The sequence below is a fragment of the Telmatherina bonti genome, assembly GCF_933228915.1.
Source record: "Telmatherina bonti genome assembly, chromosome: 7".
Taxonomy (NCBI): domain Eukaryota; kingdom Metazoa; phylum Chordata; class Actinopteri; order Atheriniformes; family Telmatherinidae; genus Telmatherina; species Telmatherina bonti.
In genome coordinates, this window is record NC_136625.1 from 28904784 (window position 1) to 28928035 (window position 23252).

General features: G+C 38.4%; 3 protein-coding genes across 3 annotated transcripts; all 3 read right to left on the bottom strand.

Annotated features, from left to right (window-relative positions):
* Nucleotides 1-4273: 4273 nt before the first annotated feature.
* elovl8a (ELOVL fatty acid elongase 8a) lies at nucleotides 4274-12410 on the bottom strand (the record flags this gene model as incomplete). Its single annotated transcript, XM_079243841.1, has 8 exons — nucleotides 4274-4441; nucleotides 6959-7086; nucleotides 7181-7295; nucleotides 7633-7689; nucleotides 7982-8062; nucleotides 8392-8579; nucleotides 8730-8796; nucleotides 12405-12410. The coding sequence occupies 8 exons, from the start codon at nucleotides 12408-12410 to the stop codon at nucleotides 4274-4276; spliced, it is 810 nt and encodes a 269-aa protein (XP_079099967.1).
* Nucleotides 12411-13915: 1505 nt separating this feature from the next.
* Nucleotides 13916-17081, bottom strand: selenop2 (selenoprotein P2; the record flags this gene model as incomplete). Its single annotated transcript, XM_079243843.1, has 4 exons — nucleotides 13916-13927; nucleotides 15178-15286; nucleotides 16090-16302; nucleotides 16855-17081. The coding sequence occupies 4 exons, from the start codon at nucleotides 17079-17081 to the stop codon at nucleotides 13916-13918; spliced, it is 561 nt and encodes a 186-aa protein (XP_079099969.1).
* A 2707-nt stretch (nucleotides 17082-19788) lies between these two features.
* On the bottom strand, nucleotides 19789-23240 carry LOC306757940 (uncharacterized protein). Its single transcript, XM_079243132.1, has 4 exons — nucleotides 22729-23240; nucleotides 22361-22520; nucleotides 21561-21736; nucleotides 19789-21339 (listed from the first exon to the last, which is right to left on the bottom strand). Exons 1-4 carry the CDS (start codon nucleotides 22876-22878, stop codon nucleotides 20956-20958), a joined length of 870 nt encoding a protein of 289 aa, XP_079099258.1. The 5' UTR covers nucleotides 22879-23240; the 3' UTR covers nucleotides 19789-20955.
* Nucleotides 23241-23252: the final 12 nt, after the last annotated feature.

The following is a 23252-nucleotide window of genomic DNA, read 5'->3' on the forward strand; positions in this document are numbered from 1 at the left end:
CACTTATAAGCCTCTTTGTTCCAAACCTCTCTCACTATTAACAGTTATACCATGTGTGTGTGTGCGTGTGCATCCGTCCCTCTCACTAGCTAGGAAGTTACCAGCAGCCGCTCCAAGAGCGTTTCAATATCCTCTCACTCTAACCTGATTATTAATTACAGCCTGACTGAAGCCCAAACACTGTCTGGCACTGTTTCCAAGGAGACCAACATAAAGTCATTCACAAACAAGATTCAGCAGAAAAAGAAGTACCTTCACAGTTGCTCAGTTTGCTAGTCTTTTCATGCCTTTAGCAACCATGGCATGCAAAAAGATTCAATTGACATGCACGCCGATCAAATGTATTCAGTCATGTTGCATGTAAGTAAAAAGCATTAATGTCTAGTTAGCCTCTCTTACTAGTTTGGTATCACTCAAAGGCCTCATAACTGACTAAACACACCAGATGAAGTCCATCATCTGGTTGCAAATTTAGAAGTTAATCAAAGTGACACTGAGCCAGAAAGTCAGTCCTGCCTGAGCAGAGCAGCACTCAGCAGTAATGAACCTGGAGCTGTGCCTGCGGCAAAGCTGAGGGACATCAAGCTTCAAATGGGCTTCTGGCAATCAGCTGTGTGTGTGCATGTGTGTGTGTGTAGGCGCTTGTGTGTGTGTCTGTACTTGTAGCACACTTTTGTTGAGATGGAGCGTAGATTAGGCACTTGCCAGCAGCAAAATATGGTTTTTAATGCTACACAAGTGTGTTATTCCAAAACTCACCATACAACGCTACTGGCTCTCTCACATATTTACACAGTCTACTAAATGTTTACTAGATGACATCCCAGCTGATACGCATATTAAAGGAGTTTTTTTTTTTTTTTTTTTTTTTATGAAAAGGGTTCAACTTCATGTGCTGCCTCTACAGAAAATATGCATAGAACCTCTTTTCTTTCCTATTAATAATGGAAAGGAAGAAAGAAGGAAAAGATGATAATGGCCAACAAACCAGACACTATGATTTCAGATAAGAAGCAGAAGAAAGCTTTTGTGATCGATGAAGCCATCCCAATAACTGCAACATCAGGAAAAAGGAACATATGCAAGGAAGAGCTGACAGAAGTCTGGAAGGTGAAACCAGTAGTAGGTCATCCTAGCATTGATGATACCTGGAAAAAACATCAAGACATTGCAGTCCAGAAAAAGGAAATCTTGGGAACAGTTTTTTTTTTGTTTTTTTTATTTTAGGCTGTTTTACTCAACAAGCAGCTTAACAAGTTGGAGTCACTGAGTTGGACATGTTCCCACAGAGCTCTGTTCATGTTTCTTCCGGATGTGGGCAGCTGTGGCAATTAATAAGGCCTGTAGTCGTTGTTTTGCAGGATCTTGTAGGACCAATGGATCCTGCATGCACAGAAAAAAGAATACTGTGTATATATGTTTTGCAAATTGTGGGTGACTGTGGCTTGGAGGAGTAGGAATAGCATTGGATCCTCTAAGGGTCATGGAGTGAAGACCTCAGATTCAATAAACTTATGAAAAATTTGTAGGATGTTCTAAGGCTCACCATGAAGCTTGCAAGCTAGTTAGCGATGTCCAAAATATTGGTAATTTTGCTTTGTTTTGCTTTTTTATGTTTGTTTCTTTGTATGTGTGATATTTTATTGGATCTGTTGGACAGTCAGCATCGGTTTCCTGCCAGTTCAATATGCTGAGTCTCATTGAGCTGGTGTACAAATCAGTCTGATAAATGGTTCAACATAGTCAAAGAAACCTAATGTGAATGTACGTGTTTTCTATGTATACAGATTAGGAGCTTCTTGCATTTACTAAAGAATCCAAATGAAGTGCTCATTTAAAATTAAACACAATTTTTTGAGTTGTCTGAATGTATTATAAGACATTAAAGGCCTATTTCTTACAAGAAAAAAGGGAGAAATTTAGTGGATTTGAACCATAAAACTAAATTGATTGTATCAAATAGGTATTCTTCTGCATAAACATATGCTGTACTTAAAGTTAATAATAGAGCATAATAATAATGGACATGCAGAAGTGGCCCAAGTGGAAAAGCTTAAGTGTAATGTCTCCTGCTGGCTGTTCCTAAGCAGCATGGCTGCGTAAACAGACAGCCTGCTTTAACACAGTTACAACATAACACTGTTTTGGATGAGTTGCAATCTACTTTTTCATATGTTTGACATCACCTTGAAAAACTCACGCGGAGGAGAAGAGAGTCTCTGACCTTGTTAAGTTGCCACATGTGGATGGATGTTACAGTAGAGATGCTGCCTTTGATATTGTCACTTCAAAGTCATTCTTCATGTTCCGTGTCAGCCCCCCCGATGAGTTTGGAGCCGACGATAGTCAAAACCAATATGCTGCTTAACAATGGAGTTGGAATAATTAATGATGGTGGCAGAGTACAATGAAAGGAAAGCAGATTTGGTTCATTTAGCTTCTGTCCACAAGGGGGCATAAATTGAAATCACTTGTCAAATTGTGCCTTTACATATGGACAGATGGAGCAGGTGGCAGAAAGGGGGGGTTGTGGGGTGACTGGGGTCACTCCTTTGGTAAAAGAGATTAAATGCTAGTGACTAGGGAGGCTAATACTAATATACAAAGTGAGAGGAATATGTTGAGAGTGTGGGATATGGAGCTTATTGCAGGATAGAGCCGAATGGCAACATAGAGGATTGATAGCTCCCGGGAGGCAGGGCTGATGAAACACAGTTTTATATGCATTAAGTGTGTTTTGAGGTTTTGCATCATGAAAGAATGAAACTGAAAAACATGTGCAAAAATGGGAGTGTAGAATAAATGAACATTTTTGTAAATGTGAGAGGAAAGCTTTTGTTTGAACATATGTATCACTTACAATGAGGATATAATGTGCTAAAACCCTTTCTCCAACAAAATCAGGACACTGTATAAAATGTAAATAAAAACATGATGTAATTATTTGCGAATCTTATTGATGCATTTTATTCACAGTAAAACATAAACAACATATAACATGTTGAAAATGAAACATTTTACCATCTATCAATCCATCCATCCATCCATCCATCCACCCATCCATTCTCTTAACCGCTTGTTCCAATTCAGGGTTGTGGGAAAGCTGGAACCTATCCAAGCAATAATTGGGTGAGTGGCAGGGTACACCCTGGACAGGTTGCCTGTCCATGAAAGGAAACATTTTACCATTTCATGGAAAACATTTGCTTACTTAGAATTTGATGGCAGCAACACATGCCAAAAACGCTGGAACAGGATCATTTTTACCATTGCATGATAAAATCTGCTCTTTTTTAACATTTTTCTGTAAAGGTCTAGAAAAAGAATAGACCAGTCGCTGTAATTTTGCAGGAGGAGTGTTGTCCCATTGTGGTCTGATGCAGGATTCTAGCTGCTCAACAGTCCTACACTCTGGTTGCCAGATTTTTAGTTTGATGAAAATGTTTGTTTTTGGTGAAAGGTCTGGACTGCAGGTAGGCCAGTTCAGCATACAGACTCTTCTCCTGTGAAGCCATGTTGCTGAGATGGATGCAGTATGTGGCTTCATATGAAGTTACTAGTATGTAAGGGCTTGCCTGTAAGAGATGTTCTCCAAATGGGAACATATGTTGCTGTAAAGCCTCTAAAGTATATACTTTTGAGTATTAATGTAGCCTTTGCAGAATGTGTACAGTGCCAATGCCATTGGAACTATTACAACCCAATATTATCAAAGATGCAGGCTTTTGAACAGTTCATTGATATCAAACTGGATGGTCCTGTTTATCCTAAGTCCACAGGACATAAGCTCCTGGGTTACCAAGAAAAAATTCAACTTTTAATCCTCAGAAAAGTTTTCCACTTTGCCGAAGACCATTTTAAATGAGCTTTGTTGGCTTCTTCTTTGCGTGATAGAGCTTTTTCCTGGATTTATGGATTGCACACTGAACTGTATTCAGAGACTGATTTGTGGAAGTTTCTTTGAACCTCTGCCCATCTTTATATCTGTAAAAGGGGTCATGCAACTGACTCAACCCATGGCTGTAAAATGCTTCTCCAATTTATATTTTAATTTCTATCATTACCTTTCCAGCCTTTCTTTCTTTCAATTTTTTTTAGTGTGTTGCCATTAAATTTAAAATAAGCTAATATTTGTCTTAAAATGATCTAATGTGGCAGTTTTGTTTTTTTTTAGTTCACATGAAAAACTGTTTATCATAAATTTTTAAATATTGCCCTGGTTTAAGAGTCTTTTTCAATCTTCTTCTGTTATGTTACTGTATGACCTTCCTCCCTAAGTTTTCTTAGTCTTCTTGGAAATGTAGCTGTGGTAGTAGAAGTTACTGAAGAGAACAATGAGGCTGAGAGAATACGCCAACACAACCACGTTCATGGAGTCTGGGAAATTGCAGTCAGCATACAGGTTGTAGGCGGTGTGAATGGTGACTGTAAAAAACTGCACCTGATGACAGAGAGAACAGAGAACAGTAAATGGCACCTTATCCGGGAACTCTGAGGGACCAGAAACTAGAAGAATGATAAAAAAAATGCATCCTGGTCACTGAAAATGAACATAACTGTAAGAACCTAAAGCAAGAAAATCCTTTAAAAAAGGAAGTATATGATGAGCTACATCCAGAAGACAAAAAAGTTAAAGCCTTTGCACTTTCATCTTCCACTTATTCACAGCAATCAAAAGAAAGAGCTAGAGTATGTACATGACATAACAACACTTCTTTTGACAACTACCTCAGCAGGTAAATGCCTTATGGAGGCAGCTGAAAGAAAAATGAAAAGCTTTGTGAGTCTATCCACAGATTCTCTGTTCTCGTAGTAAGAGCACAGGGGAAGTATGAGGCCGAAAAGAGCCATGGCAAAACCTTGAGCTTTTACTCATTCAGATAGTTGTCCACGTTTTGCAGAACTTGTTTCCAAAATGTAAAGAAGTTTATCAGGCTTCAATAAAAATATTCATTTGAAAAGGGTGATTTAGAGGTGACCGCTTTACCTCTGAGGCCTCTTCCATTTCACTCATATTTGTTCCAGTATGGCTATAAAATGCACCACCTTTCCAGAAGTCTGTCAAATCTTCCTGGATTTTAATTTGCTTTTCTTTTTTTTCTAAGAATCCTACAAAAAGCAAAGTTATTTAGGTCTTAGCCAATCACCTTTTGGCTTTTTCTTATGATTTTCACAGTCAGTTGGGCATTTGTGGATGCCCAAGGCTGCTGCGTTTGAAGATGAAGCTTGAAAATAGTATTTACAAAGCTTTGAGATGTTGTCTAGACCTCTGTTTTGAGCTGTGTTTTTCATTTTTTAATTTCACTCCCACTGGATTTCTGACCATTATCCCATTGCCTACCCTAATGCAAATCCAAGGGACCTGATCCCAATCTAATTCCTGTGTGAATTGGCTAACAAACATGCTGCTATTTATAGCAATAAAATGCAGCAGCAGTTAAGAAAGGTACAAAACTATTGATATTTGTTTAATTAGATCTCCTACCACCCAAACTACCATGGAGCCACAATTAGAAAGCTATCTAAATGTCATTAGTTTTCCAAGTCAAGTAACAACAATCAATAAATAAGGGATAAATGTGAGGTTAGCAAGCAGTAAAGGAATACCAAACATTGTGTTTCCTTTCCTGAATGCACCTTTACTTGAGAGTAAATGGTGGCAAAGCCTGGAATTTCTAGAAGACAGCAGAAATGCAGCTATAAGCTGTTTGCTGGCTCAGAGGAAAAAGTGCAAATGAAAAGAAAAAAAAAATCTCCAGCTTCTGTTCCAACATTGGCCTTCACTTAGTTTTTATTTTCAGTTCAGCTTCATTTACTAAGTCAAACAATGTGGTTTAAGCTAGCTAAAAACCAAGCTGTCACTACTGGACTAGCTGACCATGCACTTGGTCGCAGACATTTTAAAATTGTCCACTCTTGTGAGATTTACAGTCCTCTAACCTGTTCCTGCCTAATTTTTACTGATAATGAATTACAGCCTTTAAAACATCATTAGTTCTTCATTGGGAAGATAGGTTATCTAAGGAATATAGTAAAATCTCATGGAAGTCCGAACTCTTGCACAATTTATTTTTCAGTGCTGCTATAAACCAGTATAAGCAACGAAGAAACAGAAGTAACACATGCAGACACATAGAAACATAATCTCTAATCTCAAGATCAACTCAAGTGTTAACTAAACTGTGAAGCTAAGTTTGTATGAAGGCTTGGGGGGCCAGCTGTAAGGTCAGTGAGATTATGGTTGCAAAATGCCAGTCAGGCACCGCAGTGACCTATATATGAAAATAAGAAAGAATGTATTGTTTCATTGTCCATGCTATAAACAGATGGTTCTGTTAGCTGAGGAGCATCAGCGCTGCTAATCTGACCAGTTAAACTAGCAGCCAGTCGGAACAATAACAAACCAGCCAGAAGGCTTCCACATTAATCTCATCAACACAACAGACTCTGAAGCACTTGGATGTATACATATCTACATATATCTATACATATCTGTATCTATCTAATATATATCTTCATAATATAGGCTGCTAAAAGTTGCAAAAAGAAAAAAAAACATTAAATATTCACTAATAGGTATTACTGATGAATTACCAAGGAGAAACACATTCTGAGCCAAGAAATATTCATTTTAACCAGACTGCTTTCTGTGTTTAGGAGTCACTTCAGTATTACTTCTGTGTGTAACAATCTTTGCCAAGTTTTGTTAATTAATTGCTCTTTATTGTCCAAGTTCATTTGAAAATAAAGCCTTGATGAGCTCAGTGTTCTAATTAGCACTATTGTGTTGGACAGAGAAGTCCAGGGTGGGGCACGGCACCACAAAAGAAATCTTAACGGTGGAAGGGGTAAAGCAGACTAATAATCCTCCTCCCACCCACACCCGCTGTCCCCAGTCCACTTGCATCACCTTCTTCCATACAATTGCATTTATATCCTTTACACAATCATAACTGACCAGCTGCAGGGAGGTGAGGTATCGTTTCCACCACAGGTATTTAGCCACATTTGGCCCCAGAGCTGCCAGACCATAGTACAAATACATGATTATATGAACGAAGGAGTTGATCAGGCCGATCAGGAAAGCTGTAAACAGACATACAGGATTGAAGTCACATGTTACAAACTTATACTGCATGTTTCTATTTGTGTTCTTTTGGAGGATGGGAGTTGTACTCACACTGTCCCCCAGCCACGTATTTAACTCCAGACCACCAGTTGAAGATCATAGTGGCGTGGTGGTATACATGAAGGAAGGTCAGCTGGTTGTTCTTCTTTCTCAGAATGAAAAATATCTGCAGCACATCAAAGAAAAACAAAAGTGCGCTTGCAGTCATGGTGGCTTTATAAGGAGGGAAGACAAACAAGAGTCCAGCAATCTGAAGAGTTGTGGTTGAATCATCCCCCATCCCACATGTCAAAGTGAGCCCAATGTCACCTCCACAACCTCCATCGGTGTTTGAATGAGATGCGGAGAAAGAGCCGCAAGAATATATATATATATATATATATATATATATATATATATATATATATATATATATATATATATATATATATATATATATATATATATATATATGTGTGTGTGTGTGTGTGTGTGTGTGTGTGTGTGTGTGTGTGCATACTTACAGTGTCAGTGAGCTCTATGACTTTGGAAAAGTAGAACCACCAGCACACTCTGGCCATCTGCCCAACAAACAACAAACACATAAACAAGCAACCAATGCATTTAATTATCTAATTTGTGTTTTAGCATCTGATTTCTATGGTTCAGTCTCAGCTGTTGCATGAAATAATTAATTTTTCAATGTGTTTTTAAAGAAAAAATTAAACTTGTATGTAGGTTGTTTGTACTTGTATGTACCATATGAGTGTACTTTAAGAAAGAATGATGTTCTAATGCTATTAGAAAATAAATATGAGAGTGGAGCTTTATAAGAAAAGAGCAGCTTTTGGAGTCATGTAGATCAGGACATACCCTCATGGCCAGAGGGCTCTCGCTGTAGTCAACTGGCTGGCACAACAAACTGTATCCAGCCAACCAGGAAGATGCTGTAAACTGGCAACAAATAAGTGAACTCAATTCCTGTTTTAAATGGATCAAAATAGACTAAAACCTGAGATGCACAGGGCTGGAAATTATTTTTCATTCACTAGGGAAGACTAAAACATCCTGTAAATGTAGTTGATGATTAACCTGAACATGCAAGTTTTACACATCAAATTTGGATATTCTAAATCTTCTTTGGTGATCTTTTGGCTTGGTTGGGCTTTTCATCATTTGTTTTGTTCTTTCTAATGCAGTTTCTAAAAATGCCTGTATTTGATACAGATTTCCTGACCATCCAATTCACTCATTAAAATCCCCTCTGACTGTGCAGGAGTTACCTCATAAAACATGTAGGCAGACAGGCAGACCATGGCAAAGTTGTAAACTATCAGGACAGGTTTGAGGTTGATTGGCTGCCTCCTCGCCATCAGCTTTGGCCCCACCCATATAATGATCAGGTAGCACAGGAATATGCAGATAATTGGCACAGGAGAGTAGACCAGCAGCCAGTTGTCAGTCCTTTTGTCTGGATGCAGAAAAGAAATGAGAGAAAAGCAAAGGTTGCAGTACAGATTAAAACTGTTGTTTTGCAAAAAAAAAAAAAACAAAAGCTGCCAGTCAGTATACAATTATAAAAATGCAAATGGTGTTAAAGAATAGATCATTAAAAACTTGCCTCCATTTTCCAAAATACTTTGGTAGAATAATTGGATTTTCTGCCAAGTGGTGACAGCCTTGTTACCCTGAGTGTGAAATATGAGCAGAAGAGACTTTCAGTAGGTGTAAAATTAGGCCAACATACATTGATTTGAAGGAAGCACTCATGGCTTGTGTCACAAGTTTCTTCAGGACAGAAATAGACTAAAAAATGCCAAATACAATGTTACAGGACAGGAAAGCAGGGATGCCATCACACTGTGCACTGGTATTATTCAACTGATTTGACTGGCAGAGTGTGCTGCTTGTTTAATGAATAAATCATGTGTATTGATTAATGACTTAGTTAAATCTTCAGCTGTGAATTTACAGAAAGTTATTCAGGAAAAGGAAGGTGAACGGTGTAACTAAAAGTCTTCCTCTCCTCCAAAGCAAAATAGTTTCACACTCATGATGGAATTTCAGTACAATGTTTTATTAAATATAGGATTGCAGACAAGTAAATGAAGAAAAGTGCGGGCATGAGGCAAACAGTCTAGTAGTGTACAGAGAAAGAAAGGAAGCGAGAAAGTCTGGCTGCCAGGAACTTCATGAACATGGTAGTTTGACAACCTTATGGTGCATTTACATGATTCATTCATGATCCATTCATTTCATGGATTTAAACATTAAAAAGAAATTTTAACAAGCAAAACTGCGTGCATCATAATGCAATAGTTATTTCCAATATATTGTTCACTTATGCGATGGATGTTTGACAGACGGTTGTACAATTCAGTCTGTTCAGAACAGATCAAGGTAATCCATGTCTGCACACTGTGAAAGGGACCAGGAGGTCCACCATCAATTGACTCTGTGTGGCAAACAAACCGCTTCCACATATCAAATATTAGTCTACAGTACAAGAAAATACACAGAAAAAACACTTCAGCAACTTTGTTGCAAACTTTGTTGCTGGAGTGTTTTATGATTTAAACAACCTGGGAAACTGCAACTAATATTCAGAGAATACAATGTTATTTAACTATGTTAAAATACATGTAAATTGTTCTTATGACCTCATCTGATAGTGTCTGTATGATTTTATGATACATAAGCCAGAAATGTTTAAAACCTGAGGACACGGTGCCACCAAAACATGCAAAATCCCCACTCTGTAAACACTTACCGAGTCAGTTTGTGAAGAATCGGTTCTCTTCTGTTGACAGCTTGATTTCAACACCAGAACTACTTCATAGCTTCAGACCAGTTAAATATAATGATAAAGCATCTCACATTGTTGCTAGAAGATAATGTGCACTTCCATTCAACATGAACATATATACTGAGCACAGTCTCAGTCAGTGTCCTCTTATTGAATTCCATTTCCTCAGAACCTCTTGTTGTCAGACTTTAATGAATCCTTTAGTTTCTCCTTTCAGTCTGAAGAATTAAACTTGTCAGAGGACTATGTTAAAAAAAACAAACTTTTATTTAACTCCAGACGAAAAACCCAACAAGGTATATTATAAAGAAAAACTATATTGGTGCCAAAGTTGGACCAAAAAGTGAAAGAGACAGAAAAGGATAAATCTGTGCTCCCACATAAGACTGAAAACTCGTCCTGCAGAAACATAATGCTAATTCTTGGGGAATATTTTGATGGCACACCTGGATGATCTGCTCACATCAGCAACCATCGTCACCAATCCTCTCAGGTTTATAAACATAGGCAGGTGGAGTATGTGCTGTTATTGGAAAGGGACTTGTCAACCCCCAGTTTGGGTAAATTGAGACAAACAATACATATTTGGTGCCCAACAGCCAGGATGAAGGTGTGGGATTGGTGTGATGGCACCAAGAGAACTGAAGCCTTTGCATCAAATAATGCTGTTCTCCCTCTGATAGGATCAAAATAACCTGAAGATGGCAATGAGATGTCACTGTTCTTCATAGTTTTGCCCTTGCACAACATCCCGCCTACAGATTGATGTCTCTGGAAAGGGCACCTCTGCTGCTGAAAAAGAAGGCCACGAGTTTCGCCAAGTTGAAGGCTTCCTACACAGAGTCCACAGTGGGAAAGAAAGGTTGTGCAGTCGAACTGCCTTGTTTTGGGTCAGTAACATGTCCTAAATACATCATGCAAAGCAGGATCCAACTCTTTGGCTTTACCCTTTGTTCTTGTGGGGAGACATCCTGATGGCCCACCGATGTTCTTAGCTGCTAGATTTCTTTTCCTTGGATCATTTTCATTTAAGAGTTGTGTTGATGCTGTTCCACTTTTATTTTATCGTCAATGTCTAAATGCATCTTTTTAAACAATTCTAGTTGTGTTATACTGTGCAGAGGCAGGTCAAAGGTTCTACAGTCTTCATTAGAGCCTGCTGGCAGGCCCAGCAAAGTGTTAGGAAAAAAACTAAATGTTTGGTTGAAGCAGAACAAAGTGTAGACTTAAACAGCATATGTTCCTAAACCGTGCCCTTCTTAAAGGTCTTAATAAAGAAATACACCCCACTGCAAATTTGATTAAGCCATCCGGTGATGATCTGGATTATATTTCAGGGATTATGTTCACTAATCCTAACGTATCTCTTGATAATGGATAATAACTAATAATCCTCGGGATGAATGGCTGCATGAGGTGGAGGACAGGGTTACGGCTTTCCGAAGATGAGTAACATGTTATTGTGCTGCCATCTGGTGCCTGAAGATGGGGTACAAATGCACGCTATGACTTTCAGCCGGTACCCTGAGTTGTTCTTAAAAAAATTTTTAAATGCTATTCTTTTTCCGTGTTCAAGAAACATCAGTATGTAAACAATCTGTAGCTGCCACTGACCTAACAACCACAGGACCAATAAAAAAGAAAGCTGAGTAAATCTTCTGTTCCCAAACACATCGTGTTGCATTTGCTTCAAAAACTGGCTTGAACTGGCTTTTAGCACCTGTGGACACAGTTGCTACAGTTTTCTTAAAATTTCAGACCTTCAATACTCATGCATAAGTTAACATCCCTTTATTGTAGCTGCTGTTTCACCTTGTTAGCTTTAGGAAGAAAGACAGGAATCAGAAGATGGATCCTGCCAACTCCAGTGGGATGTCCACTTTAGCAGATTCAGCTTAACTTCGAATAACAGAGTAAAATCAAACATCCAGGTTTTTTTTCCCCCCCCCCACTGTTCAAGGTAAGATAAAACATCGTTTACTGTATTGCCTGAAGAAACATGCTGTGTGGACAAAGCTAAGTAGTTAAGCCTCACCTGGAGCCTCACAAGGATTTACTGAAGAAAATCCCCAACAACGCCAGACTCCTGCAACCTGCTCAAGCTTAACATGCAGTAATAATAGATCATAATTCATCAGAAACGACCATTACAGCAACGGAAGTGTTCAGAAAAATCCTCTGCATGATGCAAGTAACCTTTAAATGGACTGATCGCCTGTCCACATTGGCCCTCACTTCTCACTCTTACTTTCAGCTGGGAGATGCTCCAGCTCCCTCCCACAATATAAATCCAACATATAAAGCAGGTATAGTTAAAGGTTAAAGAGCTAAATGAGTCCAAATGATCATTACAGTTACAGTCTCAACAGTACTTAACACTGACTATTAGCAAACAGTATTATTTTTAAAGAATCACTGACACAAACAGCTGACAGGTATTAAGGGATGTTAATTTTCTATATGTGTCGGCAAAAATATCTGTTACTTTACCGCCATTTCGTCGATGTATGGTTATAATATCTATCCTCAGCTCTCTGCTCAGTCAGAGCACGCTGCATCTCAGCCAGGTCCTAAGCAGCTCTAAGGTAATCGACCTGCTTCACCTGAGTCCATGTGTTTGGTTGACATATGGTTGACCGCATAAATCCCACCTAAACGTTTTTTTTTTTAAGATGCACTGAAGTGCTCAAACAAGAATGGAAGGAGCCTTGACAATTAAGTATGAATGCTTTTAATCTTAAATTTTGTAAATTATTTTGACCTTACTTACTGAAAAAAGAAGTGAATCTCTCCAATAGGACTGACCTTCAACAGATATTAGCTTAAACAGATATTAAAACAAGGTTTTGTTTATTGCATTTTTATGTTTTTTAAATGGATATTGATCTTGAGAAGAACCTACATAACCTCCAACATGTATTAAAACCAGACTATAAACATTAAACAGACTCATTTTTAATTAATTTAAAGTTAATTTGTAATTAAACCATATTTAACAAGTGTACAACTAAAAAATGTCTGTTTATGTCTCACATGGAGAAAAGAGAAGGTAAAATCTCAGACATAGAGAGTAAAACTGAGACCAACAGAGAAACAACACTAGGAATGCTAACTTTAATAAAAAATACATATATCGAATCGTTTCCACTGTTTAATTTATTTATACTACGTTTAAAAAATCTTTTAAAATCTCAAAAGAAGGAAAAAAGATGAACAGAAATGCAAAGTGAACTGACTTGAGAACAGAATCCACTTTAAGCAGCAACCTGACTGAGTTGAGCAGAGCAGCATCGCACACCGCCTCCTGTCTCCATCCCCTCACATCTCTCCCCACACATCCACCTACAGTCTCCTGCTGGCAGGTTTTACGCTGCAGACTTCATTAATGGGAGACCATGAAGGGACCTGGACACTTTATGGTGTGTGAAAGCTAACAGAGAAACCACAGCTGGAGTGCTGAGTAAAACAGATTCTGGTGGTCAGACTTGCTCTTCACCTGCATATTTAAATCCAAAACGAAGACATTTAATCATCATGAAAATCTAAGTTTACTTCCTAACAAGCTGAATGTAAGTAACACTAATCAAATGTTATTTAACTATCCTGCAGTTGGCACATTAGTGGAAACCATGGTGGTGGTAATACTGGGGGGGGGGATGATGGTGGTGGCGGTAAGCCGGAGAGGTTTTTGTTGTGGTTTGATTTCTATTGGCCTTGGTAGGTTGATCCATGATGATGGTGGTTGTGATAAGTCCCCCTGGAAGGCGTGTCCTCCTCTTCATCATCGTCGTCATCAACAATAGTTTTTCTAGTGTTCGGTCGAGTGCTATTGCTCAACATGCTTCCCCCTCCTGATAAAGTAGATGTAGACTAGGAAGATAAAACAAACCAGTCATCAAAAAAAGCATTTAAAAGGCAGTCAGGCAAAGTCCTTTTTTTTTTTTCTTGTTACGCCATTTTTATTTAATTTTTATTTTTGTTTTATTTACATCCCAAACATGTTAACGTAATCGCTGACAGAAAAAAACACAAAAATCAGGACAAGTTTTCAAAACTTTTTCAACTGCTCTCAGATTTTGTGATAATTTAATATTTAAAGAAAACTAAATTGCATTTTCAGTTTCATTTTGTTGGGTTTTTTTGCTCTTTTTACGCACAAGGCTTATTCAATTTAGCTTTAGTGATTTGATTTCATATGTCCACTCGAAATAATTTTCTTTTCATTTAATTTGAGTTGCTTATGGTCCCACAATTACAACAAACATTTTGGATTGCTGAGCAAATTCTACAGCTTAAACAATTTTAATCTCTCAGTATTGTTTCCTCATTGGCTATCTAAAAATGACAATGTGTTCAGTTCTTTAATCCCTTAAATGGAAACTTCTTTTCACTTGTTTTTGCTTCTTTCTTTATTTTCCACACATGCTCACACACACAAAAAGGAAAGCTAATTTTCTTTAAATTGAAAACACAGACATTTAGTGTTATTAGTTGGAAAACATTATCATAATGCTTAATTTTTAATAGTTCTACTGCTTTTAATATATTTTTCTCACTTTGTTATCAAAATGTTTTCTGATTTATTGACCAGCTGATACATGACAGTTTGTAGATGCTCTGACTGCATCTCTGGAGGCAATGCTACACTTGCGTTCGCGTCATCATGACCACTAGGGGGCGCCAGATCACGATTTTAGGAAGTTTGCTAACATTGTGGCTGTTACATGATCATGACAAGGTAAAACGTGGCGTCTTTAAGCCAGAATCAGGTGTATGAGGATTAGTTTGGTCTTCTTAGGAATCTTGCTGCTAAATAGTCATTGCGCTAACATGCTTTTTGCAAACTATTTCTCTTTGCTATTTGGTGAAAATAGCTAGAAAATATTGCAGTTTAATGTCTCCATTCTTTTCTATCATTTATTTCTAGAGTGTGTATGAGCAGATACTGATGCCACACTACAACAAATGAGTAAAGGAGGCTAAAAAGCTCAGCATATTGAGGTGAAGTCAGTTTAAAATTCTTTGTAGCGCTGTCTCTACAAGTCATAATTGTTAGCCTGTATTCATTTATCCACAATTGAATAGAAATTTGACTTGAAGTTATTTCAGTTCTGAGTTGCGTTAGATGTAATTCACTTTTAAGCACATTAATAATAAATGTATGAGTACTGAAATTTTTGCATACTGCAAAGCACTGTCATGACAACCACCTCGATGTGCGTGACGCCGTGTGTGTGTGTGTGTGTTTAGTGCAGTTACTCACAGAGCAGTTACAGGGGTCATTGTGATAAGCATCTAGGATTGCAGCCTCTACAAAGGGTTGATGCAGGAAACTGAAAGGTAAGGTAAGGTGGGAAGTGAGGAGGCCGCACCTAAAGGAAAGGAAAAAGAAAAACACTGCTGTAAAATCTGCTGCTACTTTAATATTTTTGTGTTAATCTGATTGTTTTCTCTGATCTGCCTGCAAACATCAGAAATCTTATAGCCTGAAATATGTTTATATATTTTTTTGAAGAACGACTGTGCAAATGATACCATCCCAGATGGCAGACATGTTTGGAACTAAAATGGAGTCATTTGGGCATTTATGGCTCCGTTATGGCACTAGAAAGAGTTCTTTGGGACAGAAATGGCCAAAAAAAAAAAAGAAGAGCTAGCATGGACATATATTGTAATGTAATATGTTTCTTTTGGCAGGGCCGGATTAAAAGTGCACAGAAGCCTTGGGCCCAGATTGTTCCAGGGGCCCCTTCCACCGCAACGTTGTAAAAATTGTGAATTATACAGTGTATACATCATTTCTAACATCTCTCAGCCAGTGATACCAATAGCAATCCACTAGCACTATTGTATAACTATGTGGCTTTTATTTACATTTTGTTTCATGTCCTGCTGGTGTATGCCCTATGTGGGCCCTACATGGGCCCCTGAGCCCGTGCCCATATGCCCATTGGATAATCCGGTCTTGCCTTTTGGGGCCACATGTGCTAGTCATGTGGCTAATGTGGAGTTAACACTATGAGTCAAGGTCAAATATGAGCCAAACAAAACTACAGATGCCATATTTGGGTCACATGTTTTTGCTAACTGGGATCCCATACGTAAAATGTGTGGATTGTTTTTTTCTGCCTGTTTCAAAGTACTCCCACAGCTAAAAGGAGAAGCCCAGCCTTACCGATCATATATCAGGAAATCATCCTTGTCTCCATCCAGAGTCTCCCACACATCCGTCTGATTGAGGGCCTGCTGGTAAACTGGGACACCTTTGGGCGCTTTTCTCTTCAGTGCCTTGTACATGGCTCTTGAATGAGAATCTCGCTCATTCACTATCATGAAGGACACGTCTGTCACATTTCTGCGATTCAGTTTCTCACGCAGGCTTCCAATTCTACAGAGGAATAGATGGACGAAGACAAAATGTTTGAATTCATCCTCACTGCTGGCTTGAACAAGTTGAGCACCAATACAGTAGATATGACAGCACAATAAAATACAACACAGAGAGCTTTTCAAAGTAAAAGTATCTGCAGACGTTATGATTCATTTATATGGAATTCATAGTTATGTCAGTAGAGGTCTGCACTCTGATTTCAATGCATTTGTGGCAGATATGCTTTATTGAACAATATTTACATATTCTTATATTTAAAACGTATCAGACGTTAAAGTGTCAAACACAAAAAAAAGTCTAAAGATGGAACTGTGTTGCAAAGCAAATTGTGATAATCTCTCCTGAAAACAGTCGTGTCCAGAGACATAACATGTATTTCAGTCTTTTGAAAAGCCCGAGCACTTCCATCGAATTTTAGAAAAAAAAACCCAAAACATTTAAATAAACAGAAACGCAAAACATTTGTATTAAACAAATGTTAATAAAAGTTGCAATAATCTGTACTGTTGGTAGATACTCTACAAATTTAACGGCTGTACTTGTTCTTACTTGGATGCCTGAGTGAGACAGAATAATCAGCTGGCCTTCAGAAGAGCCACCACGACCACGTCTCCCAGCACTCCCTGCATTGGTGCACGCCCCTTAATGTCCCAGTGGGGAGCGGGTTTGCAGATTCTGGAGGCATTTTTGCTGCTCTCCACAGACAGACTGGAATGTGACGTCCACAGTAGACCTGGTAGGGCAACACAAAGCCACAACATCCACAGGGGATGCATTGTGACCTCTGTCTGCCTGGACTACCTGAAAAGAAGGATATTTGCAATAATCTATTTTAGTTTTAGTATTGGAGTGTTTCACAAATAAGAATGTGGCCTCTGTAACACCCATAACTCCAAATCATGCTGGAAAAGAGTGTTGAAACAACTCCATGGTGTTTCTATTTGCACTCCTAATGACATGACTTCAGTCTGAGGACTTTAAAGCAAGGCAGCATGTGGAAAACTGGACAGTCTGGAATTTAATTATTATCAGCTCTGAAACAAATGACCAGCCAGTCTGATCCCAGAATAATTAAAGAATAAACCCTCATTGTCTCTCTCATCACATGTGGAGATAATCTGCCAAATGAGTCTATTATGGGATGCACAGCCAATAGGGAGAGGAATGTCGGGGGGCAACTGGACAGACAGGTTGGCAGGCAGAGCTGGTTGACAAAAAAAAGCTGTTTTCAGCCACAAACTCTGCTGTTTGTTCCCACAAGATCTGCATTGCATCTTGAGGTTATCTAACAAACACTGTAAATAACAAAACTACCCACATGTAGGACATCAGTGTCTGAAAGACAAGCCTCACACTTCAGTTAACATAAAAAGGAAGTGCAACCAGTGGATTTCAGCCTAGTTCAAACTCATATCAGACGTTTTAAAAGTGCAACAATAAATTGAGCTATGCTGCATGTAAGAGCTGGTTCATATAAAAAAGGGAAAAATATATTTGAAAAGTTCACATTTTTACATTTACAGAATATTTTACTCTGGAAAATGTTTTAAAAGATAAATATTGAGATGTAAAGCAGTTTAAGGCCAAAGGAAAAGTCTTACCTCTGTCCTCTCTCTGTCCCACAGAGACACAGTCAACCCCTGTTGTTTTTCAAGCCTTTGAGGTTGACTGAGCACTTCCCCCAAATTAAACAAAATGGGAGAGGGAGAGAGAGAGAGGGAGAGAGAGAGAGAGACGGAGACCCTTAATATTAAAAGCATCCAGTTTGCAAGTTGGGAAATCACATGTACAATTGGGGATTTCTGCAAATGGTCTCAGAGGTGACTTACCTGGTGACAGAGTATTTTTTTAAGTGTTAAGTGATCTGGATTTGTTTAGATCTGCTTTCTTGTTCCTGAGTCTGATGGTTTAGAAATGTCTGCCGTCGTTCTGATGAGAGCTGGTTTGACATGTTTAGGAGCATTAAAAAGGGAGCTGCAGCAATTTCCTTTTCTTTACTTTAGCTCTACAGAAACTGGCCCATCCTTAATGGAAAAAGAAAAGCCCACTATTCTATGCAGAAACAGCATTCCCACAAAGCATTTATTCATTTGAACAACATTGGATGTGATTGTAACTGATTCGGTGCATAAAAAGACAATTTGTATAAAGACTCAGTGTAGCTGCTTCCCTTCAAGGTAAATGCTCATGTCAGCGCGCTGCTAATTTTTCATCTTGCAGCATCAAGTCCAGGTTTTACTCAGTCCAGTGTTTGGTTTCTTTTTATATTCAAAACTACAAACACTATTTTATGTCTTAGTTGTGCTTTGTTAATTGTCAAATGTAAGCATGCTAAGCCACAACGGCAAACAAGTTCAGATCACGTTGTGTGCACATTAGCCTAGTGATGCTGGGGATCCGTGTGCTCTTCTAGGTATCCCTGGCTTAGAGATATTATGCTTGTTGACATCTTTCTTGTCCCTTCCTGTAATTTTTTTCTTGCCTGGTTCTACTGGAGTTTTTCCCTTTAGCAAAATCAGTGAAATCCACTGGTTTTCTTATGAAGGTATTTATTTTATGAACTGTCTCACATGAACAATTATGAGATGACTGATGCAGCTCATTTTGTTGATTTCTTTTAATTTGAAAATAAATTAACAACAATAATTTGGAATAAACTGGACTGCAACATTAAAGGTACAACTTGTAAAATGACAAATGAAGAAGTACTGAATGGGAAACTGTGTTATTGATTAAACAGCTGACACGTTCTACAATGTGCAGCAACTGTCTGGAGGTGAACAACACAAAATGGAACCAAAGCATTCAGCCAAAAAAAAGGGAAAAAAGAAAATTTACAGTCAATCAGCCCAAGAAGGTCAAAAGACGGAGTTCAAAAGGAACTGGATGTAGACTGCTATACCTGAAACGTGGTTACAGTATTTGCAGACTGGCTTTTCTTCACAAATTGTTGGGAGTTTGACTATTCTGTACTTGCTTTTCTTTCTTATAAACATACTCTGCAGTTCTTGTTTGCTTCAGGTTCATGTGTGTGCTAGTTGTACATATCCAAAAGTGCCTACTTGCTGATTGGATCTCATTTGTTCAAGTCTCAGTGAATCTATAAATAAAAAGTCACTGTCAATAATTATTTCCTCACAAAGTACCTTCTGATTTTACTTTTGCACAACAGTTCAGCCTGGGCTGCAAACTCAGAATAAATATTTAACCTGGCATGAGTGATTTGCTCAAAGTCCATCGTGGACTGAAGCCAACATGCCACCTGATGTCATTTTATTCCTACAAATGTTTGAATAGATGTGCAAAGATTTTTGTCATTACTGGAGGAAAGCACCATCAACATTTTAGTTTTAACTGCTAACACACACACACACACACACACGACTTTCATCTACTACATGCATTTACACACCTCTCATTCACAAACACACACACACATATATATATCCAGGTTATTTGTCCACTTTATTTTGTCACAACTTTTACATATTGAAAATGACATTGTGACTGCTCTGAAGTTTTGTTTTGAATGCACCTTATGATAACTAAAAGTACAATACAGATTTAACACATGAAAAGATCAAATGGTCATATCCTGAAATCTGAAATCTATCAAATTAAATTAGTTACTCAACGGCATGCAGAGAATTTCATTTGTTCCTTACCCGTAAAAGATTTTTGATCTTTTATTTAAAAAAAAATATATATATATATGTTTGGTTCTTTATAAGATGTTTTCAACCAACCTGATTTTTGACCCAAACACAAACTGTGCTCAAATGATGGTGATTAGTGTACAGTGCAAAATGTCGGCATAACAACCAATCTCACACAAACAAAATATGCCTATCCCAAGGTGGTTGGCATGTTCAGTGTTCAGACTCAAATATCCTAAATACTACCTTTTATTGCAAATGTAAATAGTCTCAGCTGTTGGGATAGGCCATCTTAACCAGAAAATTCACAAGACTTTGTGCAAATTATTTGTGTATATTTGTGTATTACAATCTGTACTGGAACGAGCTGCATAGTGAACATGCCCCTCACGTGTTGAAGCTCAGACAACAGGGTCGGTTTCTTCACCACATCATAAAGTTAACTGCAATCATAAGTATTTTACACTCTCTGACCAGGACTATCTAATATGTTGCTGGATTACCTCACTGTGACATTGTTTCAATAATCCTATGCAATATCGCAATATTCATAACCATCAAGTAATGCTCTCAGTTTTCATCAATCTTGTACTGACAGGGGTGTCAGACTGCAGCACGACGTCTTCTCAATCACATCCTTAATATTTCATGATAGATGTGGACTCTGTGGTGGCCATACCATGTGTGAAAATGTTATCAAAACTAACTGAGCCTTATAAATCCATACATCGTCCTCTTGGAACATTTCTCCTCCTGTCAGGGTGGAAAAATTAATTCACTGGGGGGGGGACAAAAAGGTGACTTTTTTGGCCAGTTATCACACATCTGCTGAGAGAAGGCATCTAATAGTGTAGATTAAACCACAGCCAGGTGGCATTTCAGATCATTTCTGTCAAGACAAGCAGATATTTTGTAGATGCTTATCACAGCAAATTCTGTGCTTCCTGACTATCCTTGCTTTGCTGGCATCAGCAATTCACGCACAGTGCAGGGATCAGGACAAAACACCAATCAGTTCTTCCTCATCATTGTCCTCAATACCTTCTGTGGGACTGTCACATGTGGCCATGAGCCCCAAGCCGAGCTCTGCCAGCTCTTCACAGCTCATGTCTGTTGTCACCATGATCTTAGTCTCCAAGCGATTACACAGAGTCCTGTAGGAGGGCAATGGGTAACCAATCTCTCTCAGGTACTCATAGCCTTTGGTACCAACAGCACAGCGGATCTTTCGGGCCTTCAGGATTGTCTCTGGAGACCACACAGCACGACGTGAGCGTTTGGTGAGGGACAGAGCTCTGATCTGGTCCTCGTACAGGAAATTCTGAAGACCCTTTTCAATCCGATTCAGCCGATAAAGACGTTTTTTCATCTCTTCTGCCTGCCAATGACAAACATGAGACAGCTTTTAAGGGTTATTTATAATGAACTGATTTCAGTTTTCAACCATTGCATATCAAAGTGACAACTCCTAATGAGTAAATACTATAATACATGGGGTATAAGTTAACCCAATCTAAACCTTCCCTTGTAAAAGAAAAAAATTAAACCAGTACAACAAACTGGGCTGTGACTTGACACAACAGACAGCAGCTGTCCTACCTCTCGCTGTAGTCTCGCAGTGTGTTGCATCTCCTGCTCAAGTTGTTTCTTAAGGAGATGACAGTGTGTGCAGGGCTGTTGGTCTTCAGCTGTCCTGTCTGCATCCTCATCCTCCAGGCCAGGCAGAGGGGTGCGTCTGGCATATCCATGATCCCCAAAGTTTAGGTCCTTTTCCACTAAAGATATAATCTCTCGTTGTCATTCCAACATGGGAATCTAATGCTTTAAAATGTATTTAACCTGGCAAAAATAATATCACATGAAGCAGCTGCAATTCCACTACATTGACAAAATGCCTAAACAGTAGGGGTGGCGGAAATCGAATCGAAAAATCAGAAATTGGGAAATTTTCTTCACAATTTTAAATAGATTTTTTTGTTAAAAAAACTATTTTATTTCAAAATAAATAAAATGAATAATTTTTGTCATTTTTATTGTTTTTTTTAATTGATCTTTTTACTTGTCTTAATGGGCATGATAGCATTGTTTTTTCCTCATTAAAATGAAGAAAAATGACAAGCAAAAATAAAAGTTTTGTACATTTTTTTTGTTTTTAATCTACAAAAATCAGCAATATTGGAGAATTGTGAGAATCGCAATTTAAATCGAATCTGCACCCAAAAAATCGGAATCGAATCGGGACAAAAGCGCATTGTCACACCCCTACTAAACAGTAATGTATTTGCAATTCAACCAAAAATAATTCAGTCATTCTTGAATTGTGAAACGTAAGAAGTTGTCATGAAGGCTGAATGATGATACCTTTGTAAAAAGTATTTAAGTTCATTAGATTGAAATACCTGGTTCATGTTTCAGTGGTAGCAGGATGTATGGAGTGGTGACAGCAGGGTAAGGAGGGTCTCCCACACTGAACAAAGTGGGAATTGCATTTGGCTTCAGCTTCTTTCCTCCAGCAGGAGACCTGGCTATTTCCTCAAACTGGCTCTGTTCAAAATGGTCCTTGGGGAGAGATACATTTTATCCAGCTGATGATGCGCCCACATAAAATGAAGCTACATAAGCAGTCTATGCAACAAAAATATAGCTTTGGTATTTATTTTCTGATGCACGATCCTGAGTTAGGAAACTTGGGACTTTACTGCCATGTGAGCCAATGTAAAGTAGATGTGTATCTAAAACACACAGTGTTGTTAATGTGTAAACTCACTTGGCACAGTCTGGAGTGAGGAGTTGGTTCAAAGTCACGTCGACAGTTCACCACCCATTTCTTCTTTCGCACGGGGTCTTTGGGGAACCTGAAAAGCTGTTTGCCTATGCTGGTAGAGTTGGAGCAGTTTGGAGCCGAGCAGCCTCCCATTGCACAAAGTTAAAAACACAATTAGCAAAACTGAATTTAGCAAACGCTGAATTAGCTCAGCTGGGATTTGTAATCATTACTTTTTAGCAGGACAAATGCACATTAGCGTGTAACATTCCCTCGTGGAAACTACAACGCAGTCTAGGAATTGTTTTGCAAAGACTTCCGTGCAAACGATTTTGAAATACTTTACAATGGATAAAATATTCCTGACTTTGTTTGAGCCAAAATGGCGCACGTCTCCACGGTGGCTAAGTATAGTGACGCAGTACTGTTGTGGGTCTATCGTAAGTGCCTGATTGAAAATATATTTTAAAAAAATAAAGAGGTTGAACAAATAAATAGAGTTTAAACAAAAACCAAACGGGTTTAAT

What these genes read in the sequence shown, in the direction of transcription:
- LOC306757940 (XM_079243132.1), bottom strand. Translation starts at nt 22,878, where the DNA reads ATGGGAGGCTGCTCGGCTCCAAACTGCTCCAACTCTACCAGCATAGGC. An exon ending in CTCACTCCAGACTGTGCCAA is followed by an intron (nt 22,521 to 22,728) that starts GTGAGTTTACAC and finishes TCTCTCCCCAAG; the next exon opens with GACCATTTTGAACAGAGCCA. An exon ending in ACCACTGAAACATGAACCAG is followed by an intron (nt 21,737 to 22,360) that starts GTATTTCAATCT and finishes TTATATCTTTAG; the next exon opens with TGGAAAAGGACCTAAACTTT.